At 40.4% G+C, this 27,310-nt stretch overlaps 2 protein-coding genes, 1 long non-coding RNA gene and 1 pseudogene across 3 annotated transcripts; 2 read left to right on the top strand and 2 right to left on the bottom strand.

The window, feature by feature from the left end:
* Positions 1–2,982: 2,982 nt before the first annotated feature.
* Positions 2,983–3,883, top strand: LOC141799260 (14-3-3 protein beta/alpha pseudogene; annotated as a pseudogene).
* A 1,811-nt stretch (positions 3,884–5,694) lies between these two features.
* srxn1 (sulfiredoxin 1 homolog (S. cerevisiae)) lies at positions 5,695–6,872 on the bottom strand. The gene is made up of 2 exons (XM_074680537.1): positions 6,705–6,872; positions 5,695–5,904 (listed from the first exon to the last, which is right to left on the bottom strand). Exons 1-2 carry the CDS (start codon positions 6,870–6,872, stop codon positions 5,695–5,697), a joined length of 378 nt encoding a protein of 125 aa, XP_074536638.1.
* A 193-nt stretch (positions 6,873–7,065) lies between these two features.
* On the top strand, positions 7,066–13,117 carry LOC141799269 (uncharacterized). The gene is made up of 3 exons (XR_012599237.1): positions 7,066–7,422; positions 9,447–9,568; positions 13,068–13,117. It is a non-coding gene; the product is annotated as an uncharacterized LOC141799269 (long non-coding RNA).
* Positions 13,118–14,461: 1,344 nt separating this feature from the next.
* scrt2 (scratch family zinc finger 2) lies at positions 14,462–22,895 on the bottom strand. Its single transcript, XM_074681469.1, has 2 exons — positions 22,257–22,895; positions 14,462–19,019 (listed from the first exon to the last, which is right to left on the bottom strand). Exons 1-2 carry the CDS (start codon positions 22,414–22,416, stop codon positions 18,217–18,219), a joined length of 963 nt encoding a protein of 320 aa, XP_074537570.1. The 5' UTR covers positions 22,417–22,895; the 3' UTR covers positions 14,462–18,216.
* Between the last annotated feature and the right edge of the window lie 4,415 nt (positions 22,896–27,310).

The raw sequence follows: 27,310 nt of genomic DNA on the forward strand, positions 1-27,310 counted from the left end.
CCTCATTTTTTTAAAGCTTTTTTTCCTAATACTTTTTCCAAGAATTCTTTGAGCTTCAGTTATGAATCACACAGTGCCACACCTGTTTTACTGGCAACTTATGCTCTCTTGTGTTATTACCTCCGCCAAGGAGGTCATGGTTTTGGGAGAGTCTGTCCATCTGTCTGTCTGTGAACAACATAACTCAAAAAGTCACTAACAGATCTTGATGAAATTTTCAGGAAATGTTCAAAATGGGATGAGGAAGAAGTGATTAAACTTTGGAGGTGATCCGGATCCCCGTCTGGATCCAGGATTTTTTTTAAAGGATACTTAATCATTGTGAGACAGGGCCATTTTCACCATATGTGTATATAACTCCATGATAAATGGTCGGATTGCTTTGCAAAACAACACAAGACAAAGTCAAGATAATTTCTGACAGATGTAAAAGTACGATCCAGATCCTGCCAATATTCTGGATACTAAGGTTACTGTAATGTAACAAATTATCATACAAGCCTGCATCTAACACCAAATTGTAGCAGACAGTCTGCTGAAAGGGAGTATAACATTAAAGTAGGACTTAAGTGTTGCATGACAATCACAATATGCTTGGTGGAGGTCTGCGCTCTCTGAGTGCTTTTTTAGTTTTGAAAGTTTTCATGTTATCTAATAGAAAAAGCTAGCAGCTTTCAGATTTCCTACAGATGACTTCTGGTCAAAACAATGGAAAAGAAACTTTTTAAGATTACATAACAGTCAAGAAGTATTTATTTCTTTATAATTCAACAGTTATTTGAAAATAACAGCGCCCTCTTCTCTCGGCACACACTGTACTGGAGTTAAATTATACATTTTTTATTATTTTGGAGATATAATACTTAGGGGTTTTATGGGGATGGCTGCTTTATCAGTCAGGCAGACACCCTGTTACTGTTTGCAGACAGGCTAAAGGCCTTAACTCCACCTCTTTGCCTCTTACTGAATCACCTGCAGTCAGTATTTCAAAAAAAGGCAACCCCTGATGTTGGGCTATAAAACTCTGGGCACATGGGCTACACCCATGTGTTTAACAGTCTTTGATTTGGCTGTACGCTCTAACTCCTCTGACTTGATAATTTACATTAGAAAGGATAGATGAAGAAGGTAAAATATTCTGAGATGAAACTTCAGCAGTCTGAGCCCATCCTAACTCTGGTCCTGTCAGTTACAGAAAGGTTTTGTGATAACAGGACATTACTAAAGTGAATTTGTAAGGTGTCAAAAAGAAGTGATATCCCCTGGATTAAGTATAAAGGCAGTGACAGAAATAATTAAAGCAGGATTCAAGGGATATATTGGTAAGACAAAGTATGTTGGCTGATCAACAGAGTCCTTTGATAGAGTGACAGAGAAACTTAAACCATCTGCTGATGACTGCTTCAAGACAAAGTAGGTATTCTGGCAGAGCGATGCATTTCTGTGCAGCTCTCTGAGGACTCTATGCTTGTGTGTGAGTATTTTTTAAAAGTGTATCAGAAGCTGGCAACTTCTGAGGCATGAGCATAGTAGTAAATATGTGCGTCTTCCAAAAACAACAGGTACCACGCCTTGAAGACTCCACTCCCGGTAGGTAACTCCACATTAGACACAAGCCATTAAAGGAGGGAAATTTCCATGAAATGCTGAGATTGTTTAGTCATGGGAACCTAAGCAGCCAAACAAATGATTACTCTTTCCTTTTCATGAACAACTGCAGTCCAAAGGCCTTCAATATGAGTTCTCATGTAGGAGCCACGTTATCTAACAGCAGCAGCCCCATTTCTGGACTAGGATAAATGCTTGGTTATGTCATGTCACATGCTCTTTTAGAGTGGAGACATCCCTGTGTGCCCTGTTCTCTAATCTGTGTAAGGTATGAATAGGGAATAATGCACACAGGGGGAAGAAGAGACAGAAAGTCACATAAGGTCTGTTTTTTGACCAGAAGTACCAGGAACTAAATAAAGTCATTAAGCCCTCTAACACCCCCTTATTGTTAAGAACATTTGTCTAGAGGAGCAGTGATCATACATCATGGGGTATACACCATGCACTGTGATCGAGCGTGAAGAGTACTGCACCTAAGCACACCTCTCCAGAGCAAAACAATATCATACAATTCTATATATATGTTTTAGAGAAAATGAGTCATCTTTTGGTGCAAATAAGTTTAAATCACCAATAAAATGCATTCAATTTCATAAAAGAATTGTAAACAGATATGTTAGTATTTTTTTTACACCTCCTTTTTACTGAAATCTGCACACCAAGCATGAGAAACCTCAGGGTTTTGATGTGTGGAGACGCCTCATTTGAAAAAAAAGTTGCTCTCATATCTTTTTTTTTTTTTCCAACAGCCACTCGGTCACCGCCCTTCTCAAGCACAGACAATGCAAGTTTCAGATGCCGCATCTTGCCTCGCCCTGCATCAATGACAGTCAGACAGTCAATCATGCCACGACCTGAGCGAAAAGCTTCTGCGGGCAAAAGTAAGGAAGAAAAGTGAGAGTGAGACTTCAGCCTTTCTGTCTGCAGCCTCTGTGAGAGGCCTGAAAACAAATTGCTGCACCTTCCTCGAATTATAAAAGGACAAAAATGAGCTTGTTGGATGCAACATGTCAGAGGATAATCAGATCCCTTAGCAAAAGAACAGAGTACTTAAAAAACCGCACCTTGTTTCAAGCAAGTGGTGAAATATCAAACAGAGGCAGACTGTGTGCCTGGTTCTTATCATCTTTTCTGACTCAGAGCTAAAGATTCAGTTATGAATCAGTGACTGAGGTTTGTCATCTCTACTTGATTTATCACTAGTCTTGTCATGACTCTGGATAATAACTGGAATTTCCGGTTGATCTTGATTCTTAAATGTTAGGTGTGACTGTGTTACGTTTAGCCTTGCTACAGGAGCGTGTCTCAACTAGTGAGGTTAGTGAGGTTTCTCCACTTGACACATGAATCAGTTTGCCCTGCCTTGAACAATCCGCAGAGCGAGACAGAGAACGAAGGTTCGATAGCTCAGAGAAAGAGGGGTTTGAAGCTAACACTTCTTCTAGAAAATGGAGAGGCCCAGTCTGGTACACAAAGCCAAGCTTGCTGAACAAATCGAGCGCTATGAAGAAATGGCTGAAACCATGAAGACGTTGACAGAGATGGAACAGGAGCTGTCAAATGAGGAGCGCAACCTTCTCTCTGTCGCCTACAAGAATGTGGTGGGAACACGCCGTTCGGCTTGGCGCTTTCTGTCCAGCATTCAGCAAAAGACTGAGATCAGCGACGCAGAAAAGGCGTGTGTGAGTGAATACCGGAAGAAGATTGAAAAAGAACTGCAGGACATCTGCAAAGTTGTGCTTCAGCTTCTGGACAAAAATCTCATTCCCTCTGCATCTAATGCTGAAAACAAGGTGTTCTACCTGAAAATGAAAGGCGACTATTACAGATACCTGTCTGAGATTAACCCAGATGATAATAAGGACGATGTGAATAAAGCTGAGGAAGCATACAGAAAAGCTTTTGAAACTAGCGAGGCAGAGATGCCGCCGACGAACCCGATCCGGCTTGGCCTGGCCCTCAACTTCTCCGTCTTCTACTATGAAATCCTCAACAAACAGAAGGAGGCATGCGACCTGGCAAAGGCGGCGTTTGATGCTGCCATTGCTGAACTTGACAACACCGAGGATACTGCAGACGCAACCCTGATCATGCAACTGCTAAGGGACAACCTGACCCTGTGGACATCAGATAACCAGGCAGAGGAGGGGAAGACTGGAGACGAGGGGAAGACAGGAGATGAGGGAAAGACTGCAGACGGGAAAAAGTAACGTTATTCACTGTTCATTGACCTACACTGTTATCTTAGACAAAGCCTTCATCCAATCCACTTCTGTCACTAGTTCACCAAACTCACTCAACTCACTGAGAGGTGAAGTGAGGGTGATTTTTCCAGTTTTTGCTGATACTGTCACTATTTTGGATGCATTGTGTTTGTATAATCAGATGGGAAAGTTAATGTGCATGATCTTGAAGGGGAAGGGGATGTTGTAATTCTTGCTGTACCTGCAAAACCTTTTCTCACAGCTTGTTAGTTGTGCACTTTTTTCTTTTTTTGTCCTGTTTTCTGAATTGTGATTCGCGGCTATAAATTCTTTCAGTGTATGGTCATTGCATGATGATTAAACTGGCAGTTGATTTCAACTAAAAACTGTGATGATTATTCTTTCATTTGCTTCACAATCAACTCCAAACAGTTCATTTTGTGGGTGTGTCTGAATTTCTGGCACATGTACCACCCTGGTTTTGACTTCATGCAATTTTGCTGTGCGATAATACAGGCAGGAGTATGACATCGACATGTTGGTGAAATGCTTTGATGCTTTGATCATTCAAATTTTTAAACTCTTAAGAGACTGATAATGTCAGGTCAGAATTGTTGAGATATGTTTTTCCATGTTACACCCCAACCTGCTGGTCTACACACATAAAGTCATATATAGTATAATTCAGTAGAATAGCACTGAGTTAAAACGTGCTCTCACTCCATAGTGAGTGTAAAACAGAAAAAAAATCTGCTCCATTAAAACAGTTCTGTCTCTGCTAAAGACAGTAAAAGTGCCACACCCTGACCTGCAACAAACCCTGACATGCAACGCACCCCAACATGCCTGGAGGTGTGGGCCTGTTCAGTGCACCTAGCAGTCTTAGTTATTGTTTTGCATGTTAATGCTCCTGTGGGGAGTTTTTAGCTGGTTATGAACTACTGCTGGAGCTAACAAGACCATCAGAGACAACACTGATTGTCTGCTTAAAAATGCCTGAAATCCCTGCAGCACAGACGGTGTCAGGTTAAGTTATTCACAACATTTTCCAAAGGCAAGATTCTCAATACCTGATGCATTTGACTTCAATAGGATGAGAATATTAAAAAGTAGCACTTTAACAGCACAGGAAAACATCAGTTTCCTGATGAATGATCCCATTTTGTCCACAAAGTTGGTCAAATTCAACACAGATCACAAGCTCTTCCCATAAGCTTAAAGGATAGAAAAAACTGCTGTCTACATCCTCCACGTGGGCTACATTTGTACTATGGAAGTGTAAGAAAGTCATCAATCAGTTTTTTTTTTAAATATACATCTGATGACACTTCAAGGAGCTGTCAAAGCAAACTTGTTCCATGCAAACTTGTTCATGCAAACTCTTCTTTCCATGGGAGACATTTTGCTGCAATGTACAAAAAAATCTTTTATTAAAGTTATCTTTTAAAGGCTACACCCAATGAGTAACAGATACTAAGTCGTTCATTTAGAAGTGTGTAGTGGAAGTACAATAAGACCGAGCATGTTGGGTCAATGAGTCACCACCACATTTATAATGGAAGTTTCCACTGTGACAAGTAACAACTTATTTTTCAATCCATTTTGCTCCATATTTTAAAAGAAGACAAAGACACGCCTAAAGAAATGTAACTGCTCAAAAAGACATACAACAGGAATAAATGGAGACATGTGTACACATGTGTACCCTGGATTACAGTTTATGAATCCGAAAGGGACAAAAAAGTTCTTTCTTTTAAGCTAAAGAGTTACATTTCCCCCTGCTGGTAGATCATTTTCTCTGCAGTCAGCAGCTGTAAAATCAGAGTCTGTGAGAGTCTTCTGAATCCACTCTTTAAAAATAAACTGAAATGCTCAGTCATCACCGCAAATCAGGGGTTGAAGCCCCCAGGTAGGTGCTGAGGTTTGACACATTTGACTTGATGAGTTTTGCTGGGATAGTTGGCATGTTTAACCTTTGATAGGCAGCAAACCTGTGGCAGCCTCCGAAAGAGTAGAAATAATTTCCCCCCTCTCTGCCTTTGATCCAGAGCACATCAATGGGAGGAACAATGCTGACATCTGCTGTCTCCTGAAAGGACAGACATATAGTTTGTTAAAGTGTACAGTAAAGGCTCAGAGCAGAGAAAAATACATTATGTAAGATCCACAGCATGTAAACTGTTATAAGTTGATCAAAAGATTCTTGGTTGACAGTTTATAGGGAGCCAGGCCCTGAGTGTGTCAAGTTTGCATAAAGTTAACATGATGTCAAGGAAATTTGAACCTTCAAAATTAGAAGCAAAACTGCTTTTATTTGCCTATCAGGGGCAATTCTAGGTGTTATACCTTCAAAGTCAACATTTTAATTCCTTAAAATTTGTCAGGTCAGGTCTCTAAAAGCTGCCAAGTTAAGAAACATTGTAAATCCCTTTGCCACATAAGCCTTAAGATATGACATACTAGTCCTGCCCCCAAGCATCCCAATGCAATGAGTACAGCAAAGTATTGAAGTCTCACAAGCGCCAGTTTTAAACCTTAAGTTTACAGCACAAGTGACTTGCTACTAAAGATTGCAGGTAGTCCCATCAAAAGTAAGTAGATAAGGCTGTTTAAAATTAAAATAAACATAATTATTTACAACTATTAGCCTCCTTAAATAAAAACTTAAAAGTTTCATTGCATCATTGATAGTAAGACACATTAAAACTTTAAACATTTGAAAATAGATAAAAATAATGAATCAGTTTGACATAGGCTATCAGAATAACCAAAATACGTGAAAATCATCATTTCACAATACATGTCTTAAACAACACCAGTGACGAGACTGCACTGCGTCTATCCTCACCATGTCTTCAGATATTTACTCCAAACATTAGAAATCCTTACCTTTATTGTATTCATCAGACTTTGAACTTTCATCTCATCCAGTTCAGGGGGTATCGGCCTGATGATGATGTCCATGGGAACGTTGTGAACCTCCTCGACGCTGTCGGAGTGAATGGACCTGTTGGCGTCCTTCGATGACTCTCCAGATTTAACGGACTCTTTCGACATGTTTCTGGCTCTAAAAGATGAAACTAAAAACTTCACTCGAGTATTGCTGTCGTGACAAAACCGAAACATTAAGCTTCAAGAAGTTATCCTTTTCCACGTGAATATTTCTGTAAGCTACTTCCTGGACACTGGTTTGTTTACGTGGTGCGTAATGCGTTTGTCATCAGTGGAGGATTATGATTGGTCATTGGAGCTGTCAATCACCGAGAAGTAACGCCCCCTTTGAACCGTAGAAAATCTTATTTTGACGTTCAAAGAGCCATAAAAACTTTTAACAACGGAAGAAATACGCTGAATTATCCGTGTTTACGTTTGAAATTAATGTTTAAGAAAGACTTTAGTAGTGAAATTTAGTTAGAGATTAAAATTATGTGATGTTTTGTCAAACTGGTCCTAATTAGGTGCGAACGTACTAGCTAACTAACTTCAGCATACTACATCATCCTCGCGGGTCATTTGGTGACTACTTTGCTAAACGTTGCTCACCCAAAAAGATGCTTTACAAGCACTTCAGTCAATAGGAGTCAAGTTTCCAGTTCTCAAAGAAGAGGTAAGTTTAAATTTGATCCCTTTTTGGGGTACCACCTCAGAAGTTTCTCTGCCATCAGCCTCTTAAAGCCAATGTCCGCTCAAAACAAGCTAGCGGTACTTGTGGAAACTTATGAATGTGGCGTAAATGAGGCAGGTTGTGTATGCTGAGCTAGAAGAGCATTTTTTAAAGCTTGTTATATATATATATATATATATATATATATATATATATATATATATATATATATATATATATATATATATATATATATATATATTTAGCAAAATTAGTATTTTCCAATCAACCCTGGTGTGAAACACTGTAAAGTAGTGATGCACTGATCCAACTTTTCATGTCCCGATACTGATACATGGGTTTTGGGTATCGACCGATACCGATACTGATGTGATACCAATGTTAAATAATAACCTTCATGCCCTACTGTGGGAAAAGACTGGGAATATTTTGAGTAAAAGACAAAAAATGTGTATATTTGGAATTACTGAAGTGGATATTTTCTTAAACTGAAGTGTTTAAATGTTAAACAGCAGTTTGTTTAAAACAAAGCTTCAGAACTTACAGAAATTACTATTTTATTGTACATTTTTATACCCTGTATACTAAATCATAGTTTAGCTTTGGTGCCAAGCTTGGATTGATCCTTTCCCACCTCTACCCGATCCAGCTTTTAGGGACCGTATCGGGGCTGATACCTGATACCTGATACCAGGATCGGATCGGTGCATCTCTACCATAAAGCTGGTTTAAATCATTCAGTTACATCATATGGAATTATTCATGAAAGCATCTTTAAATAGTCGGTAAACTGCTACATATTTTAATGTACATATCACCTTTGTTGAGGGTTTCACCGTAAACCCAGATATATCAAAGTCTTGTTAAAAAAATCTAGCGAAACAGTTGCTGAAACTGCAGAAAACAAATTTTAATAATGAGTAGTCTGCAAAAAATCTTAAGAAGAATAAATTTATACCCAAGTAGATGTATCTTAAAATCCTAAATTACAACCATAAACTGGGATTCGTTTCTACAGTTGGATGTTCTGATTCTTTTCCCCCCAAAACATAAAAAAGACAAAAAAAATCTAAAACACTTTTTTCTTTGTTTGAGTGAACAGTAGCTGACTAAAGCGTAGAAATAATACATCATAATACCTTTTCATTCTGGGGTCATGCCTATCCCAACTGTCTTTGCATGCGGGTTTGGTCACACTTTGACCTACAGGGAATTCAGACTGCCCAATCGACCTGATGTAGGAGGAAGCCAGAGTTTAAGAAGCAAACTTAACTCAGATGCTAGGCCAGGAAATTGAACCAGGAGGCCTTCTTACTGTTACGCAACAGTGTTAACCACTGCACCATCATGCAGCCCATCATAGAAGTCACTAATCATCATATCCAAGGAGAGAGGAAAACTCAACGTATCTGAGTTTTAAATTATTATCCTGGGTGTTATGGTATCCTACAGACTATATACCTTCCTGTGTTGACACAATGGCATAAATTGCTATTTTAATTTTACCTCAACAATTTTATTCCTCTTTTTAAAAGAAGAAGCCAAATAGACTTTTCATCTCAAAAATACTGATGACAGAACCACTTCTAAAATCATGTACAAAAGCTGTGCACTCAGGAGGCGTAATGTATCATCAATCTGATGATAAAGTTAAGCATGTTCCTGAGCTGTCAAACTCAACATGAGGGTTAACAAGCTAGCGTCTTGGCGTGTAAACATGCCTTTATTGGTCAGAAGCTGCTGAGCTTTTCTTGGCATATGTATATGTAGCACTAAACACAAACTTCACCGCTTTTCTTCAACAACTTATTCACATCACGACCAAAGTGTTCCTCATTAAAATTCATTCCAGCAATTAGTCAGGCAGTTGAAAGAAGCAGCGACGAGCTCACAGTCCTTTGGTGACAATAGTTTTTAATGAGGTCAGTGTTTTGTGTTGTCGACTGTTGCGTGATATAGGCTTCCGTCTTCAAAGTCTGCTGGTTGGTGATTTTCTATTTTTGCAGGGAATTCAAAGAGCCATCCAGGTTGCTGTGGTTACACACACACACACACACACACACACACACACACACACACACACACACACACACGCAAAAAGGACGTCTGGGCCGGCAGCATCGCACAGGTAAGTGGAAAGCTTCAAAGATCTGTGGTGGTGGTGGTGGAGCAGACACAGAACTATTGTTGTTTTCTCCAACGCGCTGCTACAGCATCTTCTAATGAGACAATTAAAAATGATTTCTTGGACAGGAGAGGCAGGCCATTATATTGAATTATTACAAATACTTTGAACTACAATGGCGGCGTCTTTTATGTTGATTAATTGGTCACACGGGGATCAGTGGCAACATGAAGGAGGTCTATATATAGTTTTTAATCATTAACTGTTGTATCTGTACATTATATATCCTTGTAGGATTAAACTGAACAAAATACAGCCTGTGATTTAGGAGCTGCGCTGAGTGTAATCACTTTTTTCTGTTATACAGCAACAGTAAAGATCTATTTGTAATTTCGGCAAAGAGCCACTTTAGATTTCTTTTCCCTTAAAGAGCAATTTAGCTGACAACACACTGTAGTGTAAAATAACTGAAACTCTCCAATTAGACTGTAATGTGCTGATATGGATCGTGCCGCGGGCTGCATGACTGCTGTTTCTGTCTAAATAATTTCACTATAGTAAATATGTAAGGTGACATATCCCCCCTGGGTCTCCACCAATTTATACAATGTCAGACTCAAGTGGTTTCTTTGCTGTCAATCAAAAAGCACTTTATCGCACGCCAAAAGATGCCAAGCATCACACGAAATGACGATAAAAAAAAAGAAAAACTCTGTCAGTCAAAGCATATAGACATGTAAATCATCTCCAGTGCTGAGGTGTGTTTGGAGTCCCACTACACTCTGCGTGACCCTCTGCTGTCACAGCAGGACTGTATTCTAGTCACTAACATATCTCAATTACTTAGATTGAGTTAGTCACACAGGTACAGCGGCAGGTCACGGAAGAACAGTTCCCACATAATGATTTGCTGTTAATATTAGATTTCAGTCCCCGTGGGATTGTCACACTTAGAGCAGCTGGAGAAAATTACCTGCCAGCTTTCCGACAGGGAAGTGAGCTATATTTATTTATACCATCTCTCCACCTCTCTTTTCACGTTGACATGCTTTTAAAGTGATAATTATTCTGACGGCGATTTTTCCGTCTTCAAACTATAGCTTTGTGATAGATGAATGTGTCTGAAATGGTGACACGGTTTAGCGGCGGAGGATGTAGGTAGCTGGGCGTGTGACTGAAAGTGTGACCGATTCCTTCGCTGATGTTGATTATTCACTGGTGGCTCTCGCAGCCTAAACTTATGAAATTACTTTCTGCACTCACTCCTTCTTCCAGTGCGGCTGCTCAGAGCAGGATTTCTGTTTAATGATCTTCCTTGCCTTGAAATGAAATTGCACTCTTAACCTCACCCCAGAGAGAGGAAGTGGAGTGAGATTATTTAGATGTGGATTAAGCTGTAGACTTACACTTCAGCTCATTAACTTAACCCTTAAAAGAAAAACAGGATATATTCACAAGTCTCCAGACATAAATACAAACACACAAAGCTTAGAAATACTCTGTTTGACTCTGAACTGGATGATGAAAACCTTACATCTGTAATTTCTTTGCTCTCTGTGTTTCTGCATGCATTGTATATAAAGAGGAAAAAGGAGCTATTTAAGGAATGCACTCCTTGACTTCTGCTTGAGTGCTGATGACAAGTTGGATATCTTAGATGCATAAAAATGCGATTTTGACATGACTTCAAAAAGCGAAGCATACGGATGAGGTGGACCCTCTGCCAACAGAGAGACGGGGAAACAGATGGGTTTTACACAAACAGCACAAACATCAAGAACACTGAGTTAAAGAGCTTGGCAGTCTCACTTGATGAAACAGTGAGGAATGGAGGCACTTTTAATGAGCATCTCTCCTGTGATGCAGAATGTGAAAAGACAAACTGTTAGCTCTTAAAGGGCCAGTTACAGTTGGTTGGCCCTGGCTGGTTGAATTGAATGTTTTTCACTAACCTCTTGTTGAGTTGCCTTGGTCAGCATGAATACACATAAAATGCAAGATGGATAGAGATAGTTTAATTAAAATTTAGATAACAAAAATCAACTTGATTAAAAAGTATCTTGCATTTAAATTAACCAGTTTAAACTATGCCTCTGTCCTCACCAAGCAGAGCTGGTTTTTGTTGTTGATTTTGGTTCCAACTTTTGGTAAGTGGCCAACAGATGGCGCCAGGTGTATGAGGAGGGTCAGAGAGAGGCTTCTTGTAAAGACTCCTTATTGTTTCTTATATAACCTGTTAGACACTCAGGGACACCAGTTGCAGCTGAACTGCTGTTTTTTTAACCATAAATTTAAACTGGAAACAAAAGAGAGCTTATACAAATGTATTTTAGAGTCAAGTTTAACTTCTTAAGACACAGCGTCCACATATATGGATATTACATTTCTACCTATCAGACCCATAATACTTCATATTTTTAAACTTAGACCAATTTATCATATTTAGGGACACTGCCCACTTCATCTTTTGGCAAAATCACAACATTAAACCCATTTTAGTGAAAAAAAACAACATATTTAAGTACAATAACACTACTAACAAACAACTAATAATAAACTCTTAACACAAAACCTCCAGTACAAAGACCAAATTTAGTCATTATACTTATCAGGTCTTACTTATCCTAAATAGCAAGGTGAGTTAAAAATTGCACACCAGACAAAAGCTCGGGTCTTAACACGTTAAAGCCACTTTTATTTTGAAATTGAATAATAACATGCCTGAAGAGCTCATGAATAGGTCCACGTAAGTTTTGTTTTAAGTTTTGAAAAAACACACTTTGGAAGTTTTGACCAAGACAGAGAAGTGTATTTAAGATTTAACACAAATTAAGCAATTAGGTAATAATAGGTAATAATTTATCATTGGATGGACATTTATTAAGCATAGGAGTTTTTTTCTCTGGCTGTGGTGTTGCAGACCAGACTGCAAATAAACACTGTGCGGTGAAAAAAAAGCAATTTAAACCAACTGATCTTTAAGATCCTTCATGTTCTTGATTTAATGATTAAAGTTTTAAGTGAATAGTGAGAAATGTTTGTCACAGTATCCCTGAAATCCATCATTCTATAGATATTCAGTGTGCCATCTGACAGGCAGACATTAATGTGTCAGAAGCTCAAAGTTTGCCTCCTTTTCCAAACAGAATGATTACCAAGGATTAAAATTGTTCATTATTTTTTCTCCAACAATGCAACAATCAGTTGATTGCTCCAACAGTTTATCTTTTCAAAGGATGTGGGAGTTGCAGTGTCCTCATTGAGGATCTGAAAGAAACCAAGAGCAGTAAAAATACATCTGCGCTTTTGAACTTGACTGTGAAAAAAATCTCATTTGTACTTATGCAGATTTTTGTCCCCTTATCTCTTTATTCACTTTGAGGTAGAGGAGATTTATCAGTGCGGAGCAGCAGTTCAGGATAAATACAGCTCTAAATAAATAGCCTTATTTTCTATGTTATAGAGTTCTGTCCTCTGCTTTGTGTCGTTTCTGCTGCCGTAGGAAAATCCGAGCAGTAACCTTTCTGCAACCCCTCACCCCATCAAAGCGCAGTTACATTTCCTCTCAGTTACTCAGAGGATGATGGTGTACTCAGGTCAATATCTCTGAAGTGAGTGTGTGGTGTGCTCAATTTTGCAGGATATTTTAAATAATTAACCTAATGTGCTCTGAAAGTGTGTGTGTGTGTGTGTGTGTGTGTGTGTGTGTGTGTAAGGCGGTGAGGAGGAGCATGTATGAGGGGTGAGCTACAGTTCCCCTGCCTGCCCGTCTGCTTACTGGTGCTGATCACTCATTTCTGCTTGTTCTTACACACACAGCACAACCTCGGGTGTAGTAATTGGATTGCATGGGTCCCCATTTTATAGTCCGCTGCCATGTAATGAAATCAGTTATTTACTTTCATCATAAAATGTGATAAGGGACAACATCTGCCAGGGTAAAGTTTGAGGGAGTACGCACATGAATGTTGATGCGTAGTCTGCAGCGAAGAATCAAGAGGAGATTCAAACTTCACCATTTCTGCACTTATTTGTTCAACTTTAGAAACAAGAGAAGCACAGAAGCGTGCAACGACAGCCATGGCAATCTGTGCTGTGCAGTGTTAAAGGGATGAAAGTGCAGCAAAGTGTCCCTGCTCTGCTCTGCTCTGCTCCGCTCTGCCTGCTGTCTCATTATGCTGCTGCTGTGCTGCTGGAGGACACTGAAGGACACAAACGATTGAATTCAAGTGTTGTATATTCCCTGGAAACCAATCAAGAAAAGCCCCAGAATAATAATCCCTGTCCGCTGTCATGATTCATTTTTATTTTGTTCCATATTTTTCTCCCGCTTTTGAGTCGCTCAGAAAGACTAGTTCCAGCATAAAATCAATGTTCCATTAAAATTTAATGACCGGGAAGGGCTTAATAGTGGTGGAACAGATGCCTCTCCTTTTGATAACGCCGACATCTCAGGAACTCTTACTCAAAGCTGTGTCGGTGTTGTCAGGTCTTCTGACCGTTCCTGCTCTCAGCTGCTGAGAGGAAACAAAAGACAGAGGCATTTCTGCGGTTTGTGGTGGAATTAAAAGTTAGTAAATTGACAGTAAAGCTCATGAAATACATCAAACATTGACAGAGGAGGCGCAGCTGATGGTACACCGCCGCCTGAACTGTGATTATTCTTTTGACGAAGAGCTTTTATAAACAATTCCAGAAACACTGTTTTCTCAGCATGTTTCATATTATTCACGTGTACGCACTTTTGTAAAAAGAAGGACGTGACACCTGAGCGAACAGGTGGACCTGTTGACATACATCTGCACCGTGAAATTTGACGGTTTTCTCCCCCGGTAAAAATAAACCAACTCTTCTCCTTCAGCAGAAATCAAATTCAAGCATCCAGAAAGAAATAAGAGCAGACATGTGAGTGGTTCCTTGTGCTATTGTTTTTATTAACGTTATCATTGCTATTGTTGTCATCAGTAGTAATTGAGCAGATTAAGAGAAATCAAAACACCCCTCAGCAATCATGGCTTAAGTTTCTTCATACTCAGCTGAAACAGACAGAAAGATAAAGAGAGACAGAGAGAGTGAGAAAGAAAGAAAGTGGAAAATCTTAATCAGTTTTTTTTTCTTTGAGGACCATATGGAAGGTTTCAAGCAGCCAACCATATGTTGAAGGCTTTTGTCATGGAAATCATACTTTTTGGCACTTTTTCATTGCGCAGCCAAGCCGGGCACATAAATAAAAGAAAAACAAGAACAGAAAAAAAAAAAAAATCATACAGAACATGATCAAATCTTTGAGGATACACAGAGTTGGAAGTTTTTGTTTGTAACTTACAACAGATAGCTTTTTTTTTAAATCAAGACACTCCCTGATTCACATGGCCACCCAGACTGCAATTGGTTCCTGTATTTGTCTCTTTTTTAATAAAAAAGACAACATGAATAGAAAAAGAGCAATTAAATGTCTACATGCATTGTCATATTATTGCTGTGGTATATTTACAGATATATTTACAAAATCATCAAAGAGGAACAATGTTTCCCTACATCTGTAGTGAGAAGCCTTGTTTTCTGTAATTAGTATTTTCTCTTTAGACGATCTGTAACGCTGCCACTTAGAGCCTGCATACTTTTTCCCAATTGATCTTTTTAATGATCGCATTGCTTTTTTCTGCTGTATTAAAACAGTCCCCAGGTTTTCTCTGTCCTGTATAAAATAAAAAATCATATAAAAAGATTTGACTCTGCGTCAATTGAAGAATCCAGCGACGTGCCGAGCTGTGTGTTCTGCAAGTGAATAAGGAGACAGGTGGTTTGATGCTCTCATGCAGTGATTCAGCTGTAGCACTTAGACGACCATTGACAGGATGATGGCTAAACAGGAGAGAAGAGGAAGCACAAACTGAGAGAAAACTCCTCTTCCTTTTTTGTCTCCTGGTTGTTATTTGATGTTTTCTTTTTTGGGGGCGAGCTCAGCATTACCGCGATCATGTCATCCATTTGGAATATGCAAATAGCTGACAGTGCATTTGCCTGCTGGTGCTTGACCTTCCCCTTGGAGGTCGCTCACCGACTCAATTACGCTCCCTATCTGCAGTCTGTCTGCAAACACCTGTTATCCTCCCACACTCCGCCACCCTCCGCCAATCCCACTTCAGCACATCTCATCCTCGCTGCGTCTGTTTAGAGGCAGTTGGGTTTGGATGAGGATGGCTGGTATTGGGTTTTGGGCGTGGGGAGGGGGGTTGATGGAGAGGACAAATGATGGGGGAGTTGGAAGTGCATTATAGCGCACCGTTTTATTACAACTGTCTCCAAACTTTCCCTACTGAGACGGTTTAGGGTGTGATCTTTTTAGTAAGTGCTTTTTAGGATCTTCAGCTCTTCCCTGTAGCTGTTTGACTCTGCTCAGAATGATCTGGAAGCATCAGTGACTTGAACTCTATTTAGAAGCCTTGTTATGTTTGTGACCTAAATGAGAATCATTGTTGTGTAACCCTCCAGCAGTACAGTTAGTTTCTACCTGCCTTTCAGCTGTCTGAGCTGATTTATTTTCACCCGCTTGCTTCTAAAACAAAGAAAACATTAAAATAATACAAACAGTGATTTTAAAAAAAAGCAGCCGTTTCCAGTCAAAATATCACTTAGGGCAGATTTGGACTCACTGTATAAAGGATTTAGTGTTGCTCAGAGTTTCTGCATCTCAGCATTATTGCTTTTGCACCTTTAAAACCTCACTGAAGCTAGATTACACCTACATTTTTTGGCTGTCTGATTTTAACAAATGGATGGTGTTACATTTCCACACTGATGTGTATGTGCACATCAGCCATTTCTGGGATATATTTATTGCCTGAGATTTAAAGACTTCAAAGGGGCCAAAAATCTCCAGTAACGAGGCGTTGGACTTTTGGAAGCCATCAAGATGATGGATATTTTAGTGTTTATTTTTAGTATTTCATTTCGCTTTTATTGCCGTAGACCAACTGAAAACAGGATGGCTGTGATTGTTCAACATGTCAATCGCTGCGTCAGTACAGTTATTGCCACGGAAACAAAAAACTTGATTCTGCATTCATTCATTTGAAGTTTCCTAACACTGGTTCTGTACATTGTTCCTCTTTAAAAAAAACTAAGTCCCTTGGACTCTCTACAGTTTTCATGCATATAAACATTTTCTTTGAAGATCAGCAGCATCTTACAAGGTCAATGGATGTTCATCTTTTAAATAATAAACAATAAATAAATACATGATAAATAACAAATGAGCAGGTCTTCAATAAATACACAAAATAAGATCAATAAATAAATAGATAAATAGGTAGATAAATAAAGTATTTACATGATAAATAGATGAAATGCATCGAAACCGTGGGCGGAGCTTTGAGCGACATATAAAAGAGACAAACAGAAGAGTTTGAGTGTCACTTTGTAACTGAGGGTGTGTGAGTCCATACCTTCACTCTGAGGTAACACAGGCGGAGGGGGAGCACCTCAAACACTGGGTGGAGATTGCTCGTAAAGACGGGGCGATGCACCATAAAGGCAGCTGAGTCAATGCAAGCCACCATGGTGGAGGAAGAACAACGAGAGTTTTCATTGCTATAGACGAGTCGACCACACATGGCACTTATTACTTTAGATCATTTGGTCTGGCTCCCAGCGTGTTAGTCCAAGTGTCAGAATGAGACTATGAATCTGATCAGACAGTGTGTGAACGCCTGTTCAACAGGCTGGTTAGACGTCTAAAAATCTCTGCGTGTGCAGAAACTGATTGGAGTGACCTATGGTCTGTGATCTTGTATAGCTTATTCAAATCGTTTTTTGTTGAGTACCCACAGTTACAAAGATGATTTCGATCAACGAGGGATAATAAGCACAAAAAAATAAGTTTAGAAAAATCAAATAGAAAAATAACATCCGTTGAATTGAAACATTGGTGTGAAAAAAGGGCTTGTCTTTTTACCTTTTTAAAATGATCTCCCTTTTTTTGCAAATACTGTCATAGTTCACATTTTCATAAAAAGTTCATGTTGGCAGTTGCAAAAGAATTCAATTCTTAGCAAATAAAAAGCAGCATAAAAATACAAGAGGTCATTTTGTCTCTAAAAAACAAAAGAACACTGTTAGTCCTTTTTTATGATTTTTTTTTCTTTTTCTTTTTACTATTTGCTATAAAATATCAGGAATCTAAATATTATTACTATTGATATCAATATCATTATAGTCATTGATAAAAATTCACATGCCAGGCCTCATATATAATTGTGTGTGTAAGAGTGTGAGCACACGTGCGTACATTGTGTGTCTGTGTGTGAGTGTGTGCATGTCTGTGTGTGACTGTCAGTGTGTGTTTTCATGTGCCCACGTCCGTGCAAGCACATGTTGCTTAATTGTGTACATCTACCATCTACAGTCTCTATTTGGGGGAAGGTTGTTTGATTGTATGTTTCTGTGGACGATTAGCTACTGTGCAGGGAAAAAATCCAGCATCTTTTGAAATTGTCTTTGCCATAATCATTAGAGTTTCTTCACGTAATCTCAGTGAAAATATTGCTTTCTAAAAAAAGGGAAGAAAAAAGGCATGGAGGGCAGAGTGAACAGGGTTATTGGTTGTGAACCGACAAACAGAGGTTCAAAAATTTGCTTCTTCCTTGCCGTTACTTTTCTGATCCAGAGTCGTCTTCGTCTGCAGAGCCCTTGAAGCAAGCTGACTCATAGTGCTTGTTCAGGTAGGACTTGAGAGCGAAGGTCTTATTGCAGCGCTTGCATCTGTAGTGCTTGAAGGCAGAGTGTGTTTGCATGTGGGCGCGGAGGTTTGAACGGTCAGCAAAGGCTTTGCCACAGTGCGCGCAGGCAAAGGGCTTCTCCCCTGTGTGTGAGCGCATGTGACCTTGGAGGAGCCACGGCCGGCTGAAGGCCTTGCTGCACACGTCGCACTTGTGCTTGAGGTCGTGGGTGAGGATGTGCATGGCCAGCGCCGGCATCGACACGTACACTTTGTTACAGGTGGGACACTTGCGGGCCATCTTGCTGTCCAGGCTGCGGTGCGTCTGCTTGTGCCTGCTGAGGTTGGAGGAAGTGGCGTACGTCTTGCCGCACTCGTTGCAGGTGTGGCGGGCGATGCCGGCTCCTCCTCTCTCCTGAGGCCCGTCGTTGGCGCTGCTGCTTCTGGAGCCCGCTCCCCTGCTCTCGCTGTCTCCCTTCCGCCTCGAGCGCCCGTCAGAGATGAAGAAGGCATCCATGGTGTAACCCTCGGCCAGGGCCTCCGATTCACCACTGTAGAAGCCGCTGGCTGTCATGCCAGACTGCGGGCTGTCCGGGTGCTTCAGGTCGGGGTCGCAGTACTCCTCTCCGCTGCTCACCTGGGTGTAGAGGGGGTCTGATACTGGCGAGGCCAGTTTGTGCTCCATCTTCTTCTCCTCCTGGTATACAGATGGCGTGATGTAATCCTGGATGTAGCCTGGGTAAGAGACACACGCAAACACAGTTGGCCAGGGGTTGTGATGGATAAGGACACAGTGACATGCTGCTGATTACATGATTATCATGCTGGATGATTGCCCTGCGTGGAAACGGTAAAAGAGTGAGTGGCAGCACTGAGCTAATTGCATTTTTCCAGAACTCACAGGTTGTTCGCTCAGTGGTGAAATGATGCAGGAAGGTTTGACATTTTTACGTGAAGATGAACATGTAAGAAGATTCACATTGAAACATCTCCTAAGTAAGACCTCTTGTCTGTCATGTTAGTCTTTTACCTGCTAATTATATCAAATATCTGCACTGTTAATTCTCTCTGAATGATCTTTTTATATTTCATTGAGAAACAAAACAAAAAAATACTTCTCTGGGCCTGATAAACCTGTTACATCGCTCACTACATCCTGTAGGATTTCCTGCTTCTCCGAGCATGATGTCACAAAGCACCACAGCTCATTTAAATGCACCCAACTGTACAGAGCATGATTTCAGACAGATATATATCTGCTGGCATCACTCATGTCTTTTCTTTTCCTCAGAAGCCGCCCGGTGCCAGAGGAGCTAAAAGGCTTCCTGGCAGCTAACAGCACTCAATACATTCTTGTGCTGCGAATATCAGGAGCTTAATAAATACTAAATGGATTCCACCTCCAGTGTTGATATTCTGGAGGTTCAACATGTGAGCTCAAATATAAAATCCAGTGAAACTCCTTTTCTTGAGAGAAATAGTGCATAACTGCAGAAAAAAAGCCATTCCTAAGCAGTGTGTGCAGCAAGCGGTGGAAATTAGTTATTGACTGCTTTTTAATGAAATTCAAAGTTTAGAGGTGATCAATAGGCTATCATATGTAAAATAGTGCAGCTGTTAGGACAGACAAGCTGCGTAGAAGATAGAAAAGGTGCGAGGAACAGATCAAGTATCTGCGACACACAGTAATAGTTTATTGAGCACAGCGTGCTGGAGGCTTGATAATGTCAGACATGGCTTCACACACGTTGTTTGTGAAGAGGGTCACCTGTGTGCAGCAGGGAGCACGCTGAAGAGCCTCCAAGAAACAGGCCATTAAGAAATCAGTTGAAGTGCTCTCTTACTACAGCGTCTCTGTTCCCAAGGGGCTCTGTTCACACACACTCACACACACACACTCACACACACACACGTACACACACACTTTGTCAAAGGCATGACACCTCGGGACAGGGAAGCAGCAGGTTTGTGCACACAGGATTCTGCTGCACTGCACAGGTTCATCTCTCTTTTTGTTAGAGAGATGAACATTTTGGGACCAAAAATGGGAAAAAAAACGACATGTTTTTCCTCTTTTCTAAAAAAAAATTTAACACCTCATTAACAATTTCAGCAACTTCATCAGCTCCCTCTTTCCAAGCCCACCTGTTAAAAAGTGACGCTGTTGAGTAAAACAGCTGAAGAGGCCTCTCCACTACACACAATATGTCCTTTTATTGAGCTGGGATCTTTTTCTCGACACGTGAGCGTGCATCGGTGTGAGCAGCATTGTTTACTCTGCTCCTGTTACCCAAGGTCAGACATGGAGCTCATCATTTAGGACCTGCGCTGTATCAGCCTTTACAGCTCATAGACTCATTCCTCTAATGCAAAGTAAGCATGTAATTAATGGACCCTCTCAGCCACCCCTCTTTGTTGTTCGACAGACACTCAAGTCAAATGTCTCCACAATGGGGGGAAAGAAAATCCGCTGGCGCGGCAGAAGTGCTGATGTTAGGTATTTCAGTCACGCTGAGAAATCCTTTATTTTTCTGCTTTTGACTCAGCGAGAAAATAATCTTTTGTCCAAATTAATGCAGTGTTTATGCTCTTTTCTTCTCAGTGATATATTTATTTTCACTGTGTTGAACAACAGATTAAGGATCAGTGTTTGTTAAAATAGATTATTTAGCTGTAAATTCATGCAGCAGGAAATGTTTACAGCATTTATTTAAAGCTAAAAATATGCCTACTTTGGCTTAGAAATGCATTTATTTGTTTTATTCCTTCATCATCATCCGGTTATCTGTTTAAAATGTTGCAGCAATAACAGTTTCCCTCTCAGCCCAGATATTCCTCTTAATTCCTCTAATCCTGACCCATCCAAAATTCACTTGGCCTTGTTATAGACACGGTTGAATAACAGGTGGGCAGCATCATCACAGCACTAAGCTGCGGTCTGTGAAGCCCCCCTCGCCATGAAAATAACCTCACAAATCACAACAAAGACACACATATGGTCCCCTAAACGTGGCCACAAAATGGAAGCGACGAGCTTAACGCCGAGCGTGAAAGTGAAGGTCGCCTCTCGGCTCAGACCGGAGTTTCCTGTGGCCGGCCCGCCGCGCGCTGACCACAGTGCAGCTATGTGCCTTTCTTCATGTTTACTGTACAACCTCTTGTCACGTGATCTGCCTCGTTGCTGCCCCAAGCATTTTTGTCTCCTTTTTCTCCTTCCCTTTTGCTCCCCACCTCCCTCCCGGCTCTACTGTACAGTGTGTTGATGTCTCTTGTGGCGACGATGGGCCTGCACGGCTGAAACTCTAACCCCTGCTAGTTTTCGAATGCCCGGAAGGAAGAGAAAGATGTAGTGGAGCGATGGGGGTGGGGAGACTGTGCATGCTCCATTTGGATGGGAAGAGGGGGGCAAGGGAGGATCGGACTGTGATGGGAACTCAAGGACAATAACAGCTAAGGACAAATGTATCATCTGATACTCATCTCTCATATTCATGAATTTTTTAGTCCACATGACGGCCAGATATAGTCAGCGTATGTGCGTTCAGCCGACACAGGGTTGGTACAGTCATACAAATACGTAACCGGAGCTTCTCCTGATTATACACACGTTTTGTTCCCTATTTACATAAGCTAATCCGCGGCTGTGACCTGAATTGTGTCTGTCCTTCACCGGAGTCAAAAAACAAAAGTCTGGGAGCAGGGTGATGGGGGTGGGGTGTCAGCGGAGAGGATTATTGAGGATATTAATGCAAAAATCAGCTGGCAGCATGTAACGTCTCACACTAATTTACACACTACGAGCATGTTATTGGCTGAAGCAGAGGAAAATCTCACCCGACACAAAAACAAAAGAGGATGCCATCTGGGCTAAGTGTGGAAATGTCAGGCGTGCTGAAATCAGCACCGGAGCGGTCCACAGGCACAAGCGCTCACACATCTTTAACCGGGCAGACTGGAGGCATGTTCACTCACCATTCTCGCTGAGACGGACCCCAAGGCTGGTCACCGAGTCTGTGATGGAGCGTGCAAAAGTGAACGAATCGTCCAGGTGGTGGTGATGATTGGAGTTGGCCACATTGGACGAAGAGAAATCATCAAGCTTGATCTTCTTCACCAAAAATGAGCGGGGCATGTTTCAATGGATAAAAACACAGAGCTGAGAAAAACGCATGAGAGAAAATGAAAGAGACCCTCTGAGGAAGCACGCGCGCTGAGCTGGCTTGACAGTAATCCTTGCGGTTAATGTGAAGACAACGGCCAAAAACATAAGATAAGAAAGAAAATGGAAACCAGTGGAGAACAAGGCTGACGGCAATGCTGTGTGATACTCTCTGGCTCCCCCAGCTTCCCCCGGAAAAATAAAAAAATAAAAAATAAAAGCGATCCTGTTCAGCACTGGATAGCTCCTGTGATGCAGCAGGCTTAAGGGACCAGTGAGGAAGAGAAGAGATGGAGACAGACAGAGAGAGGAGGGAGAGAGACTGTCAGACTAGCTGAGATCAGCAATCACGCCAGCCTTTATATGGGGCACAGGCAGTGGAAGATCAGGTGGTGCTGCGAAATGGAGCTGCTTAGCTTTAATCCATCAAATGTCCCCGGGGACACACATCAAATTACTACTGAACCGTCTGTGCATTCGCACACAGACAGAGGAGAAAGAACACAGCCAGACCCCCACTGCCCCCACTGCTGCTCCCCCATCTCCTCCCCTCCCCTTCCCCTCTTTCACCCCGCTTATGCTCCATGCTCGGAGGAGGAGTAAAAGAGGAGGGCAGACAATGGAGATGTGGATGAGAGCACACTCAGTGTCCTGTCCCCCATTGTTTTCAGATGAAGTGGCACAGTTTATGTTTGCCTTGTACAGGCGCTGCCTCCCTCATGTCATCTCTGTTACCTCAGACAGCCTCAGATCTCTGGGCTCCTTCGCCACGCTGCACTGTGCTGACACTCTGAGGGCAGCCATACAGTACAGGAGAGGTTATCTGAGCGTCTGGGAGAGCTGGACCCTTTTATTAAAGCTGCTCTGGATTCCAGCAGTGTTGACGAGCGAGCTACAGGGAAGCACCAGAGCTGCACTGCGCTCCCTCCCCATTACGGCTGCACAGATGTGTGTCCCGCCATGCGTGGCAGTGAATTATCTGATTAATTAATTACATTTTTTTTGATTAGGGTGAAATCTAGAATTAGATCCGTGCTTGCTAAATTGGCCGGCTATCTGTGGGTTGGTTTGTTTGTAAGGATTTATTAGCTCATTTTATCAATGTTATGCTACATTATACATTTTATTTTTCTTATTAGAGATAAACATTTGTTGTTCTCTTGGAAGAAGAAATGAAGAAAGAATATTAAGAAAGAACAAGCAAATCTACTGGTTGTTTTAAATGTAATGCTCCACTGAGACAGAAATGATGCACCTGTTTGATTCAACGGGAAACCGTTGAAACATCACTCATTTGATGAATTTATTAACGCAGAAATAAAACTATATTGCTTAAAACACCAGAGGGAATGTGGATGAACAACATGGCAATGAAAATCTATGTTTACTCTTTTTGTTTTGCTACAGTTTTCTTTTTTTCTGGTAATTTCACAGCAGTAGAGTTGAGGTTGTGATGATCAGAAATTCTCCTGAGCCTAATTAGAGTTGTTTTTGTTTTATTGTCGCTTTTATTAATTTCCATTTGAAGTAAGCCAATAGGAATTTGCCTTTTTGGTTTTGAAATACATGCTTCAAGTGATATTTGGGAAAAAAAATCTCACATCTGATCAGGTGTTTGGATTGACTTAGATAAAAGACAGTTTTCTGTCCTTTAAATTATATCTTTAAAAAAGTAGCATCTTGTTATAATTATAATTTTATGTTACAACAGCACCACTTATCTATAAAGAAAGTGTCTTTTCAAACTGTAACTCACTTCTACAGTGTTTGGGGCGTTGAAAGATTGAGTGAGGGGAACAAAGTTAACCAAAAACCAAGGCCTGGTTATGATTTTTTGTAAAGACAGTGGTTATCAATGCAGCGAAGATGTTAAACTGGCAAATATGGTGTCTCAAAGTCAATTTGATTTCTGATTTGTTTTATAAGATTTGTTTAATTTATTTAACCAGGTTGGTCCCATTGAGACTAAAAACCTCTTTTTCTAGGGAGACCTGGCCAAGACAGGCAGCAGCAAAAACACAAAGTTATAGACAGGAAGCACAAAAAAGGACAAAGCACAGTCAATAAAACGCAAGATAATGGGTTAAAACCACATTCTGAGAAATAACTGTTCAAACAATGAGCTAAAACACTGGCATCTTAAACAGCCAGCCTCCATCTCTTTCATTTTAGACTTAAAAACATTTAAGGACACCAACTCCTTGAGCTTAAAGTCATTCTGCAACTGGAGGGTGCAGAGTACCCAATCGCCCTTTTCCCAATTTCTGATTGATTTAAATAATTTGTTTTGAAAACACTTAAGAAAAGAATAGCTTTAAAAAGTCTAAAAAGATCATTTAAGACCCAAATATGTGAATGTTTCTTACAAAGAGGTACAAGTATGCTCATGACCAGACCAAATCCACAGCAGGTTATTTTAACTTTAATGTTAATTAACACTTGTGATCACATTTTATTCAATTTAAAAGTGACAGTTTAGTTATAAAAAGTGCATAATTTTGTCTTTTTCATTACTACAGTGGTTAAATTTATATATGTTGTTTAATTAAAAGGAAGTTTCTCCACCAGTTTCTCATCATGCAGAACCTTACAATCAACAAGTAAAAACAGGCTATTTTTTGCACTTGTTGCTTTAGTTTCACTAATTTTACATGAATAAATTTCTCTCCATTGACAGTCAGAACAGACATTTCTTATTAATAAATAAAAGGTGCTTTTAAAAGAAATTGTGATTTTTTTTTTAAAGATGCTGTTCTCCCTTGTGAAATCATTCTACCACCACTTGTAGATTCCACTGTCCGAAATATATAATGAAATACCAAAGAGATTAAAGAAATGTCCAAAAATTGATGTTTTAGATTTGCATTGCAATCCTTATTTTGAGTGTGGCTGTGGCGTAGCTGCTGCAGATCTATCCTGAGGTTTAGGGGTGCCCCCGCAGTCTCTGGGTCCCTCTAAATCATCCCTGACACTAACAGTGACCCTGCAGCTCGGACAGTGTTAAATCACGGAGGTCAGGATTTATCACATATGTGTGATTGTACATTACAGCACAGCTTCACAGCGCTGTCAACAAGCTGAGATTATAGAGCCGAGGCAAGGACGGGAAAGGTCAGCGGAGGAATCATTGTCTAAAATAACGAGGTCTGCTGAGGGCTTTTCTTTTACGTTTAGTATGAATCATCTTCTGAAGTAATAATTGACACAAAGGAATCAGCTCAAGTATTTTATCATCAAACTGAAACAGCTCCCAATAATAATACAGTTTTACTCCAGCTCCACATCATCTTGGCTTTCTTATTTTTTTAAGGTTGTTCTAGAGATCATCATTTGTTCATGAGAAATGAAGATTGTCACTGCTGAATTATTCCTCAGACTTGAGTCCGAGGAGCAGAGGTTAAATAAACAATGAACCCTCCTTGACTCTTATTGAACTTTTCCAGCAGCTAAAATAAAGCCCAGCGCAGAAGCTCTCACTATTAAGGAGCCTGTGGTTTCATTTTTCAAAGCATAAGCATAGCACACACCCTCAACAAGCTGTAACTTCATTATTTATCTTTTTGAGAAAAATTCCAACTTCATAAAATACCAAGAAGAAAACATGAATTATTTACCGTGACAACTTCCTGGATCCCGAGCGACAGCTTCAGATGTATCGTTGTTTCAAACCAAAAGTCAGAAACATTTTAAATTTTCAGTTTACAGAAAGTTTGTGAAGAAGAAAAGAAATAAATCTGCAGAATTCTGATTCCTTACCTGAAAAAATGTGATAACTCTTTTTGTTGTTTCTGCTTGTAGAAAACAGACGTAATTGAAAATCTTTTTAGATATTGATTTTTTTTTTTTAAATTTAGGTTATTGATTGGCCTAATGCTGTTTTTACACAGTGTATCTTCTTGTATTGTTTTGAAACTATACTGTACAAGAAATTGATTTTTTTTTTTTTTTTCATTTTGATGGAAAAAATATATATATATATATTTTTTGCTGGTTTTAAGCTCTTTGCTTAACATAGGAATAAAATAAGCTTAGGGTTCAATCCCAGCTACTGTAGTGATGTGTTCTGTTGAGTTCGCCGGCAGTGTGTGAATGTGTATGGATGAAAATAATTATATAACGTGACAGGAAGTGTAATAGCACTCTAAGTGGTTGGAAAGATTAAAAACGAACATAAAAAATCAATTAACCGTGACAGTCCTTTTTTAAAATGTGGAGTCCACTTGTAACTGTGTATTAGAATCCTTTTTTTGTTAGACTGTTTTTAATTTAACATTATTTTAAAGTTAATATTTGTAATGTTTTGGCAGAGACAGGTTTTAGTGATGAATTACGGAGTGAGAGCAACAGGTTGGCCACAGGTCAGAGGGGAAACGTGAGAAAGAAAAGACACAAAGAAAACCTGCTGTGATTGAATCATCTCTCAGGTTACTTGTTTCCAGCAGCAGGCTACTTTTAGCCAAGTGTTTCCTCCTCCTCATGCCAGAGCTCCGGTCCACTTATGGCCCCCAGACTCCCTCTGACATGTGGTCACTGCCTCAGGACGTTACCATAGTGACAGACCCCCTCGGGCTGGAGGAGGAATGGTTTTCTACTTCACGCAGGGCTGGAGCGGGGGCTCTGCTCCGGTCAGATGGGAGGGAAAGAGGGGCAGGTTGAAGGGGTGGGGGGGTGGGGGGCTTCATTAACATCCTGTATGGCCCTCCAGGGTTATGGAGATGACCTGAGCGGCCGAATGAATGAAGTCAATCTAGTTGATTTGTTCCTTCAGTGTTCCACAAGAGACCTCGCCGACAATTACCCCACCTACAGCAACGTTTATTATCTCTATTTACAGACACGTGACGCCTGGTTAATCATTGCATTTCAG

The sequence above is a fragment of the Halichoeres trimaculatus genome, unplaced genomic scaffold (assembly GCF_033239565.1).
Source record: "Halichoeres trimaculatus isolate MK-OKI-2021-1 unplaced genomic scaffold, fHalTri1.1 fHalTri1_scaffold_11, whole genome shotgun sequence".
Lineage (NCBI taxonomy): Eukaryota > Metazoa > Chordata > Actinopteri > Labriformes > Labridae > Halichoeres > Halichoeres trimaculatus.

Excerpts from the sequence above, each read along its gene's own strand:
- srxn1 (XM_074680537.1), bottom strand. The coding sequence starts at position 6,872 with ATGTCGAAAGAGTCCGTTAAATCTGGAGAGTCATCGAAGGACGCCAAC. Across the intron at positions 5,905-6,704 it reads GTCTGATGAATACAATAAAG|GAGACAGCAGATGTCAGCAT; the intron begins GTAAGGATTTCT and ends CTGTCCTTTCAG.
- scrt2 (XM_074681469.1), bottom strand. The coding sequence starts at position 22,416 with ATGCCCCGCTCATTTTTGGTGAAGAAGATCAAGCTTGATGATTTCTCT. Across the intron at positions 19,020-22,256 it reads GGTCCGTCTCAGCGAGAATG|GCTACATCCAGGATTACATC; the intron begins GTGAGTGAACAT and ends TCTCTTACCCAG.